General features: G+C 37.5%; 1 protein-coding gene across 3 annotated transcripts in view; it reads right to left on the minus strand.

The window, feature by feature from the left end:
• The window catches only part of SEMA3A (semaphorin 3A), a 284,250-nt gene that overhangs the window by 24,727 nt on the left and 240,525 nt on the right, over positions 1–18,998 (minus strand). For all 3 annotated transcript variants that reach the window (XM_024194461.3, XM_024194460.3, XM_024194459.3), the window contains 6 exons: positions 15,460–15,602; positions 14,182–14,296; positions 14,008–14,077; positions 12,465–12,609; positions 6,214–6,433; positions 638–729 (listed from right to left, as the gene is read on the minus strand). In XM_024194461.3, coding sequence (XP_024050229.2) covers positions 638–729; positions 6,214–6,433; positions 12,465–12,609; positions 14,008–14,077; positions 14,182–14,296; positions 15,460–15,602 — 785 coding nt within the window. The remainder of the gene's footprint in view (positions 1–637; positions 730–6,213; positions 6,434–12,464; positions 12,610–14,007; positions 14,078–14,181; positions 14,297–15,459; positions 15,603–18,998) is intronic.

Genomic DNA, 18,998 nt, shown 5'->3' on the forward strand with positions numbered 1-18,998 from the left:
AATCAGGCCTTTTTAAGCTATCTCAAGTCAGGCACCTAACAATGGAGACACCCAAAGTCCCTTCTGAAAATTTAGGCCCTCTGTTCCTTTTGGTTTTGAAGGCAACCGTAAATGGTACCAGACTTAAAAAAAAAAAAAAAAAACCTCTGGAGGCCAACATTTTGCCTAAGAGAGGTAAAGTGTATATTTCATGTGTATTTGTTATGTTTTCACTGAGGTGTCATGGAAGCTCAAGGAATAAGACTGAAGAATCTCCTCCTACCCTGATAATCTGAATTGTTTCTAATAGCCACCTATGTAGTTATTATTTTGTATAACCTTCTGGGAGAGGATGGGTGGGGAGATTCCAGAAAATACACATTGTTTAACTGTAACTGACAATCACTCAAAGATTTAGTGATTCTAATTTACCATTGAAACAGCACAACAAGAATCAGGAATGTTATTTCTTTTATCATTAACCTCCAACTAGCATTGGAAGCTTCAAGGTTTATTTTGACTAGTGTCTGGGTGTGTAATGGACAAGCTAATTAGAAGAGTATGCCAGGCTACTCCTTGGCTATCCTGCAACAAGTTCAGCTTGCAGCTGTCCACAGAAAAATCTACAACCTGACACTTGAAATTCAGCAGCACTTACCCGAAAGATTGCCATTTCTTCCAGCAAGACTTCTTCTAAATCATGCCAAGTCTCCTTAGGAATTGAAACCACTTTAAGAACCGTCCCAATATCTTTAAAAGAAAAAAAAATGTTTTCAGGTGCTTAATAAGTAGACTCCAATTTAAGGGCAACCAGAATTTCTTGATCTTTTGCAATATGCAATTATTTCCATACAAAGGTCCTGACACTACATATTGCTGAGAACTGACTCCACACAATACCCACTGACATTTGAAATGAACTAGCAGGGTTCTGAATTTCAATAAAGCATTGTTCTGAAATTTCTTAATTGTGGAAGTTCAACAGAAAAATGATTCATTACTCTGCTTCAGCTGTTAAAGAATGAACAGGACAGCACAATATTATTAGATTGGTGTCATGAAATGTCAGCTGCCTCAGAGGTATTATTATAGAGGGGAATGTGCTAAACTTACTCAGCCACATTTTATTAGCCATTCTGAAGTAGGAAGTTTTTCATACTTGTTTTAAAATACAAGTGCAGATGTTATTAGAAGGCTCATTGTGGACACAAGGACAGCTGGAAGAATGTTGTCAAACTGATGAAGTTGTCAGTTCTTTTAAGTACATGCTGTCCTGGTGTCAAGCAAAAGTATCTAAGACTTATATGTCCCTAAAGTTATTTGTATTTCTATTATGTGATGAATGGCATTAGCCTTGTTTCAGGATAAAACAACAACAGCCCTGTACAACTTGTATCTTTTAATTAGAGATAGGTTTGCACCAAGGGCTCGATTCTACACTCATTTAGGTTACTGAGAGTTTTTCCACTGACGTCAATGTGAGCAGGTCCAGGTCTCAAAACCCCAGCGCTAAACACCCCCTCAAAGATGTATGGAAGTCTGGATTTGGAACTGAACTTTCTAACTTATGACCATCTCTCTATTTAACCTTTGAAGCATATATCTGTGCTTCATTTTGCATAAACCAACTTTCTGGAAACAGTTGCAATTTTGCCAGCTTAAACCAAAACCTAGCATTTCTGGTTTGTCAAAGATTACCAAAGACTTTTAGCAGTAACAAGAAATGTGTGTTATAATTCAATGTTTGAGGTCTGCTAAGCATGATGCAATACAATCACATTGTAGAAAGCTAAAAGTATTCACCCTCTGAAAATCAAGCCCCTTTAGGGTGTCTCAAGATCAGCACCTACAATCACTAGTCACTTTGGAAAATTTAGGTTATTTTTAAAGCCATGCGGTAAAGGCATTAAGCATAATAAAAATATAGAGAGTCAACATTCTTCCTAATACAAAGATTTCCCAAGAATAACTATTAGATATGGTCAAAAATGCTCTGTTGGAAAATTCTCCATTTTTCCATCAGAAAATGCTGATTCAACTACATCAAAATGTTTAGCGGGCAAGTATCTATTTTGACCCAAAATAGATACTTATTGAAATAGTTTGTTTTGATAAAGTTGGAATGTTTCATTTATACTTTATCATTTTGACATTATTCTGAATGTTATATTACATTTTACTTTACGATATCATATAAAAGTGGAAACAAAAAAAGTCCAAATGAAACATTTGGACCCTACTGAAATAAAATATTTTGATCTTTATAGAAATGAAATGTTTTGATAAAGTATAAACAATTTTTTTCCGTTATTTCATTCTGTGAAAAAAATTATAGTTATCAAGTTTGTATCTTGAATTGGGACAAAAGAAAATTTCAAAATCTCATAAATTCCCATGAGACAGAAATGCTGTTTCTTGACCAACTCTAATAACTGTCTTATGATCAAGTTGAAATCTAAATATCTATGCTGAGGAGGGGTTTTTTTTTTTTTAAACAGTACATCTTTGTTTAATTTTTCCACAAAATGCAATTGCAATCTAATCTCTTTCATTAACTCCAAATTTGCAGATGCAATTTTTAAAGGAAAATGAAAATAAAATAAATCTCTTAAAAGGAAGTTTTGCCTTTTATTTAAAATACTGCATGTATGATTTTGTCTCATGAAAAATACTAGATGGACAGTTATGAAATCTTTGGTTATTCACTATTATTATTACTAATTATTTTTAAATATTTACTTTGAGCAATATACTTAAAAGTCGCTTTACAGAACACCATAGAACAAGCAGAACATAAACTTAAAACAAAAACTCCTGAACTTTCCACAACTATCCAGAAAAACTAATAATTCATTATTAAGGTTATTAGCAATATGAGAATTGGAAACTGCCCTAATTACCCTGGCTCCAATTTGGTAATTGGGGTTTGGAGAAAAACCTGCAAACATCAGAGAGAGGACTTCAAGCTAATGAACATAACAGGGTGTCACGGTTTGTAGGGCTTTACACGGTATTAGTACAGGACTGTCATCAGTACAACATTTATAGTCTATTGAATGCTACATTTTGGGACAGCATAAATGGAGTTTTGATAAAGAGAAACAAGTGGAGTTGTGGAATCTGAGCAGGGCAGATAGACACTGTAGCTCTAAGCATCACATTTTTTAAATAAATGCTTTTCTTTTAAGAAGATCCTGCAATGATTATGGTAGCTTGGTGCTGCAGAAAGCCCTTGAGGTCAAAGGTACAATATGTTAAGCACTATGGCGACTCTGATCAGGCCTCAGGTACCAAAGTGGTGTTTTATCTGAGTTCTAGATCAAGTTTTACAGAGTAGTATTTCAAACAATTTCACACAAATTGAATTGGGCTTCTCTTTTAGGATCAATGGGCTCTGGTGAGTAACTCAGTTTAGAAGATAAGATTACTGTTATTAATTCACTTTACTGACAGATGTACCTAGACTGTGCCAAATAATCCCCCACATCAGATATTCAGGATACGCTTTAACTGGATACATTGGAACCTGTTTTTTTCACAGACATATTTTCGGGCATTCCAATATAATTTTGTTTCCACTGTGGAGTAGCTAGGGGATAGTCCTTGTTACAGTGACGATGAGAAAGAAACTGCTTGGATGAAGATTTCACCCACAGGAAAGGAAAATATGACCATGCTGGATGGCCTGCTAATTATCCTGGGGTTAACTAGCACCAGTTATGTCAATACCAAAAAACGTTCCCATTTTACTGAAGTTCTGCAGTCTGATTCCTACAATGCTAATGGCTATATATAATCTGATGGCACAGAACTGCAGAGAAATCCAGTCACACCATACAGGGCTAAATCATGGCTTTGTCACAAGTCCTGCTCAACAAGCCATAAATTAGATCGTAATGTGAGTCCACAATCTGATTCCTGGTTCCTTCTTTGCTCTGGGGATGGAGGCAGAGGTGTCATGCCCGGTACCAGTCCCATCCATGGTGCTGATTCTTAACCCCAGTATGCTGGCTCAGCTGTGCTCGCTGGCATGATGAGGGAGAGCCTTGGTTTCCCATCTATTCCCTATCTGCATGGAAGTGAGAGTAGTAGCTCCACAGAAGGTTTTCTTTCCCCATATTATTAACCACATTCTAGCGACTGCAGATGAGCAAGTGGGCACCTTACATCCCCTTACTCCCCTGTACGTCCCTCATTTACTGTCCCTGTTGAGCAGCAGTTATCTTAGTCTGACAAACATAATATTGCAGAAAATAATAGCAATTCTTTACATTAGCAATACTTTACATGTACAGGGCTGCATTTTCAGTTCTGTTTTGGCAGGTGCATATTTTTGCTCACAATTTGTGGACACAAATATCTGCATTACCTGTCTAACCACTGCACCTGTTTTCACCTAGAAATCTGAAATTTGCATCTGTAGTGAACAGTAGGGAGGAAATTGCTCCCCCCAAAATGGAAGTCAAGTTGAGGTCAGTTTTAAAACCAGACCCTCAGTATACAAGACCTCTCCTGAGGATCTCAAAGGGTTTTTCAAAAGTTAATTCAGCAAGTCTCACAATATCCCTCTCTGATTGGCAGTTGTATATCCACTTCACAAAGAGGTAAACTGAAACATTGAGAGATTAAAGCCTTGCTCATGTACCACCAAATTCAATGAGTTTTACATTCACGTCAGCGAGATCAGGATCAAGTCATAAATGACTTGCTGAAAGTCATCTAATAGTGTGGCCTAATAGGCAGAGCAGTGATTGGGAACTCAGAAGGCTTGGGTTCTATTCCTGATTTAGTCTCTAAACTGCTGAGTGACTATAGGCAAATTATTTCATTTCTCTGTGCCTCAGTTTTCCCATCAGTAAAATTGGGATAATGATGTTTCCTGCCTTTGTAAAGCCATTTGAGGCCTACAGATGAAAAGTGCTATATAAGAGCCATCTTATTATTGCATCTGTCATTGCAAGATGGGCATACATTATCCAATTTTCCTTATGTGATGGAAATATTTGTGGCACATAAAAGCAGATTTAAATATTATTCAGAGTTTTAAACAATAACCCGCCGCACAAGCATGTCATAATTCTGTTCACAATTTCAAAGAGCTGGAGCACTTTCTTTATGGCTGCATTTTCTGCAGTAAATGTTTGGTACACATGCAATATCTTTAGTATACAAAGCTTCAGCACAGGTCTCAGTTTACTCATGATTTATGTTAGGCATCAACATGAAGAGAGCCTTGAGATTTATTGCTTTGGAATCTGACCCCCAGCTATGGAGCTGTAGATTTGTAACTGGTGCCATTCAGAAACAGTATTCTTATGAGAAAGAAAGAGAAACAGACAGACAGAGAACCTGTTCATTTTTTAGAGCACTGCAGTGGGAAAGTTCTTTGGGTTCTTTGATTTAACTTCTTGAGGCTAGTAATAAAGTCACTATATTCAATACAAGTTTGAAACACTAGTCAATCTGGTGGAAAATCATCAAAGATGAAAGGCCAGCTCTTCAGATGGTGCTAATCAATGTAGTTCCATGATGTCAATGGAGAAACAGGGCTGAGTGGCTGGCCCCTGGTGCTTTCATGTAGAACTTTTAGCAGTAGTAAAAATTGCTTTATTTACAAGAAAATCCCCCCTTTTGCATGCTGGAAGAAAGATATAAAGCCCAAGCCATAAGATAGTATAAACACTTTACCAGCGGCATTGTGCTTTAGCATAACTTTTTGTCCTTCCTAGGACCTCTTATAGATATCAGAAAACCTGGTGTGTTGAGGGTAATGAAGCATTCTTCTGGCTGGTGGCCAGTTTAGATTAGCACAGTGCAAAATATGTTGAAAGAGGACACAAGAAATATCCCACAACTCAGATAAATACTGCTCGCTTTACTCATGTGACTAGTTCCTATGAAGTGAACTAAAAACAAAATTATAATTACCAGTGGGAAGATGCCTCTAATTAAAAAAAAACAAAAAACCCTCAATAACCAGGGTCTGTTCCTACTCCAACTGAAGTCAAAGGCAAAACATCCACTGATGTCAAGTCCTACTCAAACAACATGTAACCCTTAAGTAACAAAAAAGAAAAGAAAAAATGTGTTGAGCCTTGCCCTAAAGAATTCCACAGATGTACTCTATAGTACACAAAAATAAGCTTGCTTGCTACCAATAATGAAAACCACTAATCTACTCTACTTCTCCATACTCCATGTGAGAACATCAGATGTAGCATAAAAGATTCTTACCTGTTCCAATGAACATGACATCATACTGGCCATCTTCTGCATCAACCCGGTCTACTACTATCTGTGTGAACTGGTAATCCACATCTGTTTTGATCATGATTGGACGATTATTGATAGGGAATACAGGGTTGTACATTGCTGGATGACTTCTTGCAAATGTGATGACTTCATCAGGAAGGTCCTTGGTAGAGTCAAAGCCTCCAAATGTTTTACTGGGACACTGAGAACAAGAAAGAGAATATTTTGCACCTTATAACTGAGCAATTAGATATACTAGTTTATCTGAGCTCCATGTGAGTCTTCAGTCTATAATAAAGCACAACCCAGGATATAATTGTTCCATGATGGACAATAACTGTACAGAGAGTTAATACTGGCACCAAAAGTCTTTGGAGAAATATTTTTCTTCATTGAAATCAATATAGCTCATACTATAGAATATTATGGTTTGTATACATTATCTTTCTTATCACTGTGCTGTGCGAATAATTGATTGTCAGTAATTTACTGACTACTATTATCTTTTTAATTGGCTGTACAAGACCATAGAGATGCTGAATATGCTAAAAATTACCGTACAAAAGACACAGATTAAAGCATCCAGTTATCTACAGTAGAAAACTAATTATCCGTAACAATCACCCCACTATCTAAGCATCTTCTTCTGGGACTCAAGTCAAAACTCATTCACTTCAAAGGACCTTGGATTAGGCTCCTAATGAGCTGCCAGTGTGACTCCCTGTTCTGTTTACCCCTGATTATCTAAACTGCTGATTATCTGGACATATCTGGCGTCATCCAAATGGTTCTGATGATGAGGCTCCTGTTGTGTTGAATTATTCGTATAAATTTTCTAGCGTGGGTGGTGAATAAAGTGCTTGTAGTGAGTTCAGGTTAGTTGCCTCGATGTCCACTTGTAGTGAGCAGTACAATGACAGAGGGGAGCAATACTTTCCATATAGGACTAGGCTGTCGCTAGGCCTCACACAGCAGCACAGGGGAGTAAAGATTTCATGTTCCACCTCATGTGGTCATGTTAGGACTAACCAGTCTTGGCTCTGGGTCCTATGCAATGCACAGGGGCTACCCAGACACTGCTCCCTCCACCCATGAGTAAGTGGGTGAAGATGAGGGAAAGAGTGGGGAGGACAGCAGGCAAAGCCATGACTCATTCCCCCCACAAGCATTCCCTTCTGCTTTCCCCACCCACAATTCCTCCTGAAGGAAGTGCACTTATGTATCAGGTCTGTGGCTAAACGCTAAAGACTAGCCCTTATCTAATGAATTCTCTCTCAAAAACTCAAAATACTTTATGACCATCAGAGATTTTGACCTAACAACATCTCTCTGTAATGTGGGGAATTATTATTAGCCCCATTTTACAGATGAGGAGACTGAGGCACAAGGAACTTAAATGACTTGTCCTAGGTCTCACAGGAATTTTGAGAAGCCAACTTCAGGTGCCTGACCCTAACCTCTTAAACACAAGACATCCATCTCAGACATACAAAGCTATGAGGCAAATTTCACTATGCTTATGATTATGTTCACCGCATTTGATCTTGAAATATAAACACCCCAGTGATATAAAGCCTGGGGTAATGCATCTTTTATTCACATTGATAGACTATCCACCACTTAGAGTAAAAACTTTGAAACCAAAAAGTAATTAAACAGAAATCCGGATCTTGCTGGATTCTCAGTAGAAGAAATCAATTGTCTTTGCCATCACCTTGATCCAGATTATTAATAATTCATCAGAAATGACATAAAGAAATCAATCTGGCCAAAAAGAGCAGTTGTTATTTGCAGCGGAGGGACACTTCAATGCAATGGGAAGCATGGGGGGTGTGAGAGATAGGTTTTCACTTTTTGCATGTTTTCAAGGAAGCAAATTCCAATATTCTCTTTCATTATATATTAGAGAAAGAAAGAATTACTGATTAAACCCCAATTAGCCAAATAAACAATAATCATAAATATAGCAAGACAGTCACCTATTCTTATTATCTCTACATTCTAGCCTTAATTATTATTATTTCATATCCATATGTTCTTTTACTTCCAATTAGAAAAATACAATATACTACTAATACTAAACCTTTTATGATCTTTAGCATTGCTGGAGTCAATCTGAAATTTTGTGTTTCTACAGTGCAGTTCCAAAGTTTTCTTTATGCTTGGATTAATATTCCAACTAGAGTGTGATACTGATTACTTACATTAATCAACACTTAATTAGATAATGTATGTAAAGCGCTTTGAATAGGAAAATCACTATACAAGTACTAAGTATTGTTAATTGCAGCTGGGCAAATATTGCAAAAATAAAATAAGATCCATGTATATTCATTTCCATTTTTATATTTCAGCTGTACTTCAATCCTGTTTGTATTTATTTTCTGCCAATATTTTAGCAAGGGAGCTTACTGGTAGCAATAGTCATCAAGACAACACATGTTAAGCATAATATTTACAGAAAGCCAATTTTAGATTTGTAATCATGAGGATTTGTTAGAGAAACCTAATTCCAAGGGCTAGGTTCTGACTTGGACTCCATATTTGCACAGAGCAGTAAAAGGAAGTAAGAATCTCCCCTTTATACCTCTATGTCGGTTACCTGGACCTAGTGCTTGGGCACGCAAGAATAAATGGGGATACATTCCTTCTCCTTCCTTCCCCAGTGTAAGTGGGTAGGAAATGGATGGAGCCATGAATCCATATTCCCTGCTCACTGGCCAGTGCACCTGAGCCAGCACAGCATGAAAGTATACCAATTTGTTGCTGCTCTATACCCACAGTAAATCTCTAACCCTCATGAGCAAGGGGGAAGAGATGGTGGAATTATGCTTTCCAGAGATATGTCTGCTTTACCCTGCATCCCCCAAGCTACTCCTGACGCGGTGCTGCTTCTGCCCCACCTCATGTTCAGAGCTCTGTCTAAAATCAAAACCTAGCCCTAAGAGTTACAATACGGGATACAGAACACTGGATATCATGCAACCTCTGTGTACAATCAATGCAGCCTGAATTTCAAATACCGAATTCTTACGATGAAGTCTCCCCTGATAGGTTACAGACCAACAATTATTTACAGAAATTACTGAGTGAATAAATCTGAGTCACAAAAAATTCAAATAATTCACATTCAGAAAAGGAAGTGAAACTTGTTTAATTAATTATTGGCCCAAGCCTACTGATATTTTTTAAAATAGTTTTTTTAAGGGTATGGATTTAGAGAAATACATTCTGATTTGAAATTACTCAAAAATATTGTAGGCAGTGGCAGGGTTGCCAAGCGGCAGGGGAAAAAATAAAAGGCAATTGGCGGCGATTCGGTGGCAGCTCAATCAATAGCGGATGGAGTGCCGCCCCTTTGTATTGGTTGCCCCAAGCACCTGCTTCCTTAGCTGGTGCCTGGAGCCGGCCCTGACCAGTGGAAAAGTCTTGTCACTTTTACATGTATATTTATGTTGGATTTTTTTGCAGAGACTTCCAACTTCATAATGGCAGTACACGTAACAAAGACAGGGCCTGATACTCCTTAGAGATGAATGGCAAGACTCCTTCTGACTTGTGAGGTCCTGATCCAACAATCCAGTCCAACAAAACATTTAAGCAAGCATCTGAGTAGTCCACAGTTTTTATAGGGACAGTCCAGATATTCAGGGCTTTGTCTTATATAGGCATATATTACACCCCACCTCCTGTCCCAATTTATCACCCTTGCTGTCTGGTCACCCTAGTGCATGTATTTGTGATTTGCTGGTTGGGGGGCCATACTTCACTATACCTAGTCAGAGTTTCTTCATCAGTGAAGAAAATATGCTAGGTCTCATCCTGGAGCTACCTATCTAGAGAGCCCAATCTAGCAATGTACTGAACATCTCAATTCCCTTTGACCTCACTGGGAGTTGAAAATGTTCAGAGTCTTGCTGGATGCAAGCCACAGGCAGAAAGAACACTGGGATTTTGTAGTTCGATTATTTAAGGGTAAGATATGAATCAATTAGAAGGAATATAATTATATGTATATATTTCTTTACTTTTCAGTGTAAAGAACTAAAGGTATGCTCTGTAATGTTTTCATATGGGTAAATTTCAAAACTGTGGATATGGAAAATATTGACAACAAAATCTTTGATTTTGTTGGGGAATCTGTATTTAGTCATGCTTTAGTGAAACTCTAGCTCAAAGGTTGAAATTCACCCCTGAGCAGAATGTTACCTATGTAACATTTAAGCTCTATTTTCCTATGGGTATTCCTGTGATTAGAGCACTGGCCTAGGCACTGGGAGATCTCAGTTCAAGTCACTGCTTTACTAAAGACTTCCTTTGTAACCTTCGGCAAGTCGCTTAGCTTCTCTTTATTTTAGTTCCCCATCTGTAAAACAGGGATAATAGCACTTTTCTGTCTCACAGGGGTGTTGTGAGGATTGATACATTAAAGATTGCAAGGCACTCAGATACGATGTATTTGGGGCCATATAAGTACCTAAGATAGAGAGAGATTTTGACAGCTTCACTAGGATTGCAGGGGTGTTGTGCAGTTCCTCTACTCACCACTATTACAACAGGACTATTATGAAAAGGTGTCATTTTTTAGCACAATTTATTTTCATCGTGAAAACATCCAATGGTTTCTGATTTTTAATATTGCTATATTCATTCCTGTTAAAAAGAAGCTAATCAACCCTAAGACCAAATAGGAGTTCAAAAGAAATGTATTACATTCAGAATAACATATTAAAAAGCCTACAGGACTGAGATGGAGTTGTCATGAGTGGAGCTAGACAACAAATTCATTTCATCCTATATGAGGATGAGGATTTTCACCTAGGAACTACCAGGGTTACCTGGTGAAATACAAGACTAACCCTTTTCTCTCCCACCTTATCAAGCAGGCATATAGGGAAAATGACATTTTGCAACCTATCTCATACTGATAGAGCTGGGCATCATCTGTTGATTCAAACTTTCCAAAACGGAATAGAATAGAGCAATTCTTTTTTCTGGACTTTTAGTTTATGATTTTTTTTAATCTTTTGACTTTTCATTCCAATTCATATAGGAAACATTTTCAAAATCTTGAAAAATTTAATAACATGTGAAAACTGTTTTCCACTCAACTCTAGAGTAAAACTATCCACTTTGTTAAAATAATCTTTGATTCCATCCTATAATTTTTTTAATTGCTTTCATCACCATCTCAGGAACAATATTCCCCTAAACACTGCAGCGCTTGAGACTTTTCTGTGAAGAAATCTGGTTATTCCTTAGCAAATCACATCCACTGAATGAGGAGAATTATACAATCCCTTTGCTGAGAAATCATTCTTTTCTTTAACATAGGAAGCAGTTTTTGTTAGGCCAGACATCTGTATCATTTAACCATTGTTTCACACATTTATCATGGAAGCCGGTTTTGAGAACAAGCTAGAAAGGATAGTTTAAAGGTTACTAACAATTAAAGGACAATCTATATGATCATAGAATCATAGAAATGCCCACATATGAATAATGCTCATGTGCTAGTCTTGTCTTTTTACTGCACTGTACTTACTTGGATCTCTATAGTTTATTTGAGGCATAGATATATCTGAATAGGCTAGATCCTCAGCCTAGTGTACACAGGAGTCTCACTGGAGCTAAGCCAATTTATACCAGCTGAAGATTTACCCTGATATGTACAACCCAAACCCTTTCCTCTAACACATTCTACTGGAGAAAAGGCAGATGTATAGGCAAAGCTCAGCATCATTTCTGGGATCTGACAATGACTGGGGTGGACGGGAAGTCATAAATAGTAGTTTCATAGACACCATAGTGACTGAGGCATTAGAAAGAGACAGGAAAGTAGAATAACAGTTAAAAAATGCCTTTTGGAATTGGAAATTATTCCAGTGGCTTCCCCGTCCACTGTGGAAATTGTTACCTTAAAGCTCTAAAGAGATGCGATTTATGAAAGGAAAGCTGCATTATTCCTTAACTACTTTACAAATACTCAGCAAAATCCTGTATCCCTGCTCCTGAAGTCGACATGGTTTTTGCCTGACTGAGGTTTACAGGATTAGGCTCATTGACAAGCCAGCTGCACATTGCAAATCGAGGCAGCGAATTCTGGATTTGCAGCAACAGTTAGTTTGCTCTTACATTAGCCTGCCTTTCCCACTCATTCAGCTTCTTTTGTGTTATAAGTTCAAGTACAATGTAATGAGTGAAATCAGTATCAGATTTCCCAGTGCACTTACAGTTCCTGGCCGCGGATATGGTACACGTCCTTGGTAAGGCACCCATTGATAGTTGGGACCATCTCTGTGAGCATATGGACCAAGGAACACCCTCCTTACATCTGTCATGCTGTACATACAAACTGCTGACCCCTTGAAGATGTTGCTAAAAATGGGGCAGAGGGAAGAAAAATAAGTCAGTTTCTTTAAATGATTTGTCAATTTAATCACAGGAGAATGGTGGGATTAAAGGCTCTTTAATTAATTACATGTATTGATTTTCCAAACTCTGAACGGCTGTCTCAGCAAACCCAAACGCAGTCCTTAGAAAGTTCAGTTTAACTGAAACAAATCTCTCAGATGTTTTTCTAAACTGAATGGCTGCTGGCTACTACTTAAAACATATTGTTTATATACATCCAGATCTGATTTCAGTGGGACTTTTCTTAGAGTAGGTACTACTACTATATGAGTAATACTTAGGATGGTTGAATCTGGCTCTTCATAGATAATAAGTGTTTTTCAGTTTTCCATCCCTGATTTTGAAACTGAACTGCTTCATAAAGAAGGCAGGGGTGGAAATCTATTTGTAATAGCTGTTATTCTGCAAATGCAATTTATTGGTATAAATATGAAATAAAGAGGTCTCACGTGTTTTTCATAATGGTGACCTTCATGCAAAAGGGTTTGTAACCCATTACTCATCCTGTAGCCAACTAATCACTTTATATACCCTTGCTAATAGTCAGCATATTTGTTTTAGTTTTGCCCTTTCTCTCTCTCCCTCACTTCCCCCTTTTGACAACACACACTGAAACTGCACTGCTGTGCATTTCCTTGGGGTTTCTACAAGGATAGTAGATGCCACATGAGCCTCATTCTTCTGGATTATGTGATGCCTAGAAACTTACATTTAAAAACATATGCCTCCCTCCATGGTTATAGGTGGCTTTTCCCTCAGAGGCAAATTCAGTCCTTCATGAGACAAAAGCCTGGGGACAATCCCATCCTTGGTGTAAGCCCATTTGAGGGAAGTTCTATGGACTGTGTTATGCATGAGATCAGACTAGATGACCACAGTGATCTATTCTAGCCTTAGAATCTATGAGCCTATGAAGCCAATGGATTTACACCAAGGATGTACTGGACTCAGTTGAAGAGTGGTGGAAAAAATCTTCGCTGTTTTTTCTGAAAAAGCTTATTGATTATCCAGAAGTTTTCCAAAATTCTAAAATTTGCTGATTTTTTTTTTTAAATTCTTCCTGCATTACTTTACCAGCTCTATCTGGCAAGGGATTTGACATTTCACCCTCCATCTTTAAAGCCAATTTTTCAGCAGGAAGAGGCTGAGAAACTGACACATTCTTTCAAACTTGCGTCAGGGCAATGATGTACATTGCTCATAAGAAAAGAAATTTAATTCATTACTTCTAACTTACATTGCCTTCGTGCAGTTCAAAGGTTAAGAAAACGCTGTGTTTCTTAAGAACATTTTAACAAAGACAACTCTTTAAAGCAACCAGCTACACAATTTTCCATACAAGTAAAATGATATATTCTGTACCTGGAAGTTGTAAACACTCCATAGACTATTGGATTTTTGGGGTCTTTTGAGTTCATTAGAAACACATCCTCTGTAACAAAAACAACAAAAAAGAAAAAAAGAAAACACATAGTCATTTCAGTAATGAAAATACCAGAAAATGATTCTGCATTCAAAGCCATTGTGGCTACTTACGTAGTTCATCAAAATGAGTATCAATGCCATTGGGCCCTGGCACAGAACAAATCAGGCGTGCTTTAAGGAAAGTTGTCCATTTATTAACAAGGCTTCTGTGTCCACCAAAGTCATTCTAACAGGAGAAATACTGTATGTTAATACATGATGATATTCCTGTTTGAAATGGGAATTGATATGAAAAAACTGACGGAACAGTGCGCTAAATATAACATCATAATCCACAGTTTTACATATTGTCCTTTTTATTGTTTAGGAAATTATAAAATCCCCCTCATTTTTCAAATATTTCAATATTGAATCTATTTAAATTTGTCATGGTCATTACTATGAATTTAATATCATTTTCAGAAGAACTTATTCCTAGAAAACCTTAAATTAGAAAGAAAGAAAGAAAGAAAGAAAGAAAGAAAGAAAGAAAGTAATTGGACAGATTGACAGAGTATTTTGCTTCTGTGCAAGCTTACATGTTGCCAAGACTCAATAAAGTTTAAACAGCTCATTATTCTTTACTGAATATCAACAAAGTAGCCCCACAAGTTGTACAAGATCAAAGTATAAAAGGTGGTAGGGTGGGAGAATCAGATGTTTAATAGCAGGGCTGACAGTAGGAGCAGATCAACGTCTCCATAAGGGTGGGGCTATAATTTTCCAAGCTGCTATCTCGTTTTTCAGAGATGGTGACTTGGAGTCCTGCCTAAAGGCATAATGTGAAATTCTACTCTAAACATTATTTTTACCAAAGCTATCAAAATTCATGGTGATCACTTAATTCATAGATATTTTCTCAAGGTCCCTCAGGAAAATATTTGAGACCCTTGACACTGTTCATTTATAAAACTTAGCCTAACCAATTATTTTCATTTTCATATGCCTTTGCCTTTAGAAGTTCTACCTGGAATGGGAACTTTAGATGTTAAAAATAACTCAAGAAAGAAAATGTCTACAGAACATCTGGTCCACCTGGAAGCAGGAAGTACCATATTTCTTGCACAAGACTCTATTTCTCTGAGCCACATTTTGAAAACTCAGGAGGTTCTGATCATTTTTGGATGATGCATTGTAAATTTGGGGTGCTACTCCAAACAGAACAGAACTGACTATTGTACCTCTTTGATGTTTTCCCTTGACTATTGGTCATTCTGGAAGACCTCGGCATCACTACATTGCCAATGTTACCATAGACTAATGTACAGCCAAGAAAGAGTAGTTGCTAATATCACTTTTATAGCTTTAACTGAGGGCATTAATTCTTATAAAATTAAGTCACCATATTACCTTGCAGATCTGCCCTATTCTGGCATGGGTGGCTTTTCCAGAGTGCTCTCCATCAATTGCATTTTCACGGAAGAAGAAATAGATTTTGTCATCTTCTGGGTTATCACTCTCTGGTATTAGGTGGGCACTAACAAACCTAGGATCTGAGAAAAAAATGCCAATGTACATGTTACTACATAGCAAGTAAAATCTGTTGCCTCATTTACATGAAAGGATTCTTCCATTCTGACTTGCACACATGAACTAACCCTTTCATCAAATAAGCAAATTTTCAACTTTTCTTCCTGGTGCTCCCACCCAAAGGAAATCCCTATCACAACTTGTTTCTGCTCTTGGAACCTGGTACTAGAACAATACACACACATTCCCAACACTGCACATCAGCACACATCTATAGTTTATTTATCCAGAATATAGCAGCGCTCGCTATTCATACTCTGTAGTGATTCAGGAAAGCATATGAAGTAATATAATACATATGAAATTGGTCTTTTAACTGTAGTGTAACATTACAGCATAGCTTCCTAATTCCATGCATGGATTGTTGAGAGTTTCTTTCACATTCAGTCTTGCCTACTTCTCATTTCCTTGTTTATTTTGACTTTCTATACAGCAGAAATGAAAACTGCACAGGAAAGCTACAGCAGAGGAAGAAGATGGTTTGTCCAGTAGCTAGGGTGTTTGGCTGAGAATTGGGAGAGCTGTGTTCAAATCCCTGAACTGCCATATACGTCCTCTGTGACCTTAATCAAGTCACTTAACCTCTCTGTGTCTTAGTCCCCCATGTATAAAATGTAAAGGTGCTGTGAAGATAAATACACTAAAGATTGGGAGGCCCTAAGCTTTTGTAGTAATAGGAACTATAGACAGAACACTCAAGAACAGGTTAAAAATCATTCTATAAAACATTTTTTGGATGAAAAATGGCCATTTTGTTTGAAATTTTCCATTGCTTTTCAACTACTATAACCAAAAACAAAACAATGTTTTGAAAACCATTTTTTAATGGAAAAACAAAATCCATTTAGGTGGGAAAGATTTTTTAAATGAGTTTTTCATTTTTAAAGAAAAGTTTAATGAAAAATACCATTTTCTGATCAGCTCTATTGACATCATTATTCAGAGTACAAATTCCCCTTCCACACAAATGTCTATATCTAGACAGTGATATTGTAGATATATAAAGCCTCAAGAGAGATTGATAAAACAAACAGAAAACAGCGGGCAAAGAAATTAGGACATATACTCAGTTGGTGTAAATCAGCATAGCTCCATTGACTTCAATGAGGCTGTGCCAATTTACACCAGAGGAAGATCTGGCCCAATATTGCATTTTTCATTCAAGTATTTCCGTTGGCCTCTTTGACTAGGGAAAAGGAGGCAAATCAAACAGAATTACCAAGCTGCTGTTCTTCCTTCGGCATTTTACATCCTGCTGGGATAATTCAGTGTGAACTATATTTAACTATTCAAAGAGTCCTGTCCCTATGTCAAATTATAAGCCGTTCTAGTATCATGTATTAAAGTGTCATCTTAACACATCATCACATACTTTGGGAGGTAATGAGCCAGATTGTGCTATGCTGAGGATCTGGCTTATTAAAACCACTACTTTATTTACTAAGGATCCTCCTCAGTTTATATGCTAACTAACTGTATACACTACGTGTGATGAGCATTGTATCATCAACTAATAGCACTTCTCATATAAGCAGATGTTTGACATTGCTTGTAGACATGCAAGGTTGAAGAGTTTTCCATCTGATCTTGTATGGAGATGTCCACCCTTGGTGCTAGATGAGAAAGCATGATGACGCAGCAAAGAAAAAAATAAACTGAAGAGTGTTGGTGCCAAAACACATCCTGGTCCGACATCACTGTGAATTTCAAAGCTGTCAGATTGATCACCATCATATTGAACTATAGCCTTCATGCCATTATGGAAGGATTGAATCAGACTGAGGAGGATTGGGAGGCAACCAGTTCTCTCTAGCAATTGAAAAAGATCCTTTCTGTTAACCAGGTCAAAAGCTTTTGTAAGATCTAAGAAGGCCATGTATAGAGGTTATCCTTATTCTTGACACTTTTCTTGCAATTGCTTTTGTGCAAAAATCATGTCGATGGTAGATCTACTAGCACAGAAGCCCCACTGGCTCTCTGGATATGCACATTCAGCAAGAAGTTGCAGTCTTTTAAAAATTACCCTTGTAAATGCTTTGCCAGTAACACTCAGGAGATGGATTCCTCTGTAGTTAAAATCACTCCAATCTTCTTTGTTTTTATACAGCATTATGAAGTTGACATCCTTCATGTTTTGTGGTACCCCCCTTCTCTCCAGCAGGCAAGCAAGACATTGTGCAGATATTTAAGCACTACTTGTCCTTTTTTCAGTACTTCAGCTGGAATTCCATCTCTTTCTGCAGCCTTTCCTGGTGCTAGAAAGTGGTTTGTCTTTATAGATGATTCTATACCAAGCTCTTTGATGGCCTAGAGCCCCGAGGTCACAATTAGCACTATTTCAGAAACAGTGGACTCACATGAATAGAGTTTGTGATAGTGTTCCAACCAGTGTTGCATTTGTTTGCTTCTGTCAATGATGATGTCTCCATTAAGATATTTGAGTGGGATAATCTTCTTAGATGAAGGACCTATTGCTTTCTTAATTGCATTAATCAGACCTCTTAGATCTCCATTCTCAAAGGACATTTGTATCTTCAGCACAGATCAAGCCAGTATAATTGGCCACTCTGAGGTTAGCATATGTCTCAGGAGAGGGGTGAATGTTGTGATGGAAATCTGAGGTGCATTTTGTTTCAATAACTGGAAATATTGCTTCAGGGTATGTTGCAAACCAGTTGTTATAGTGTGTTCACTAAAAGCAAATGTTTCAGCTATATGGATATTCTGAATGTCTTCTATGCTGCATCAGCATTCAGGGTAGGTGCAATCGCTTCCCTAAGATTGGTACTAAACACCTTCCTTGGTCTTTTGTGTTATTGATGTTAATGTGTGGGCAATAGTTCTGTTTGGTATGATGGCATTTCCTTAATGAAAGCCTTATTTTGCAGCATCCACTGTGAAAATTGCAAGTATGGAGAGCAACCTTTAGGTGTTTTCTACAGGTGACAATTAAATCTAGTTGGTGCTAGTTTCCAGATCAGGGGTGTCTTCAGGAGACCTTCTGGTAATGCATGTGTTGGTAATACACAGTCGCTGGTGGGTTAAGAGCTTAGTCTTTGACCATTGTTGTTAATTTTTCCCACTCCATGGTGACCAGTGATTAGCAACCACATCTCATGATGTGAGCTGACTTTAGCATTGAAGTCTCTCAGTAGATAGAGTTGCTTGCCTGGTGGTAGTTTGCTGATGATACAGTCGAGTTTCTGATAGAACAAATCCTTCTCTACAGAGGTGAAGAAAAGTGTTGTGACATATGTACTAATGATGTTGGTAAATCCACCTGTGGTAGATATTTTTACTAATATGATTCATTCTGATGTTGCAATGGGACATTCAACTAGAGATGTGAATGAATTTTT

This window comes from Terrapene carolina, unplaced genomic scaffold (genome assembly GCF_002925995.2).
Source record: "Terrapene carolina triunguis isolate 2854851 unplaced genomic scaffold, T_m_triunguis-2.0 Scaffold68, whole genome shotgun sequence".
In the NCBI taxonomy this organism is placed as follows: Eukaryota; Metazoa; Chordata; order Testudines; family Emydidae; genus Terrapene; species Terrapene triunguis.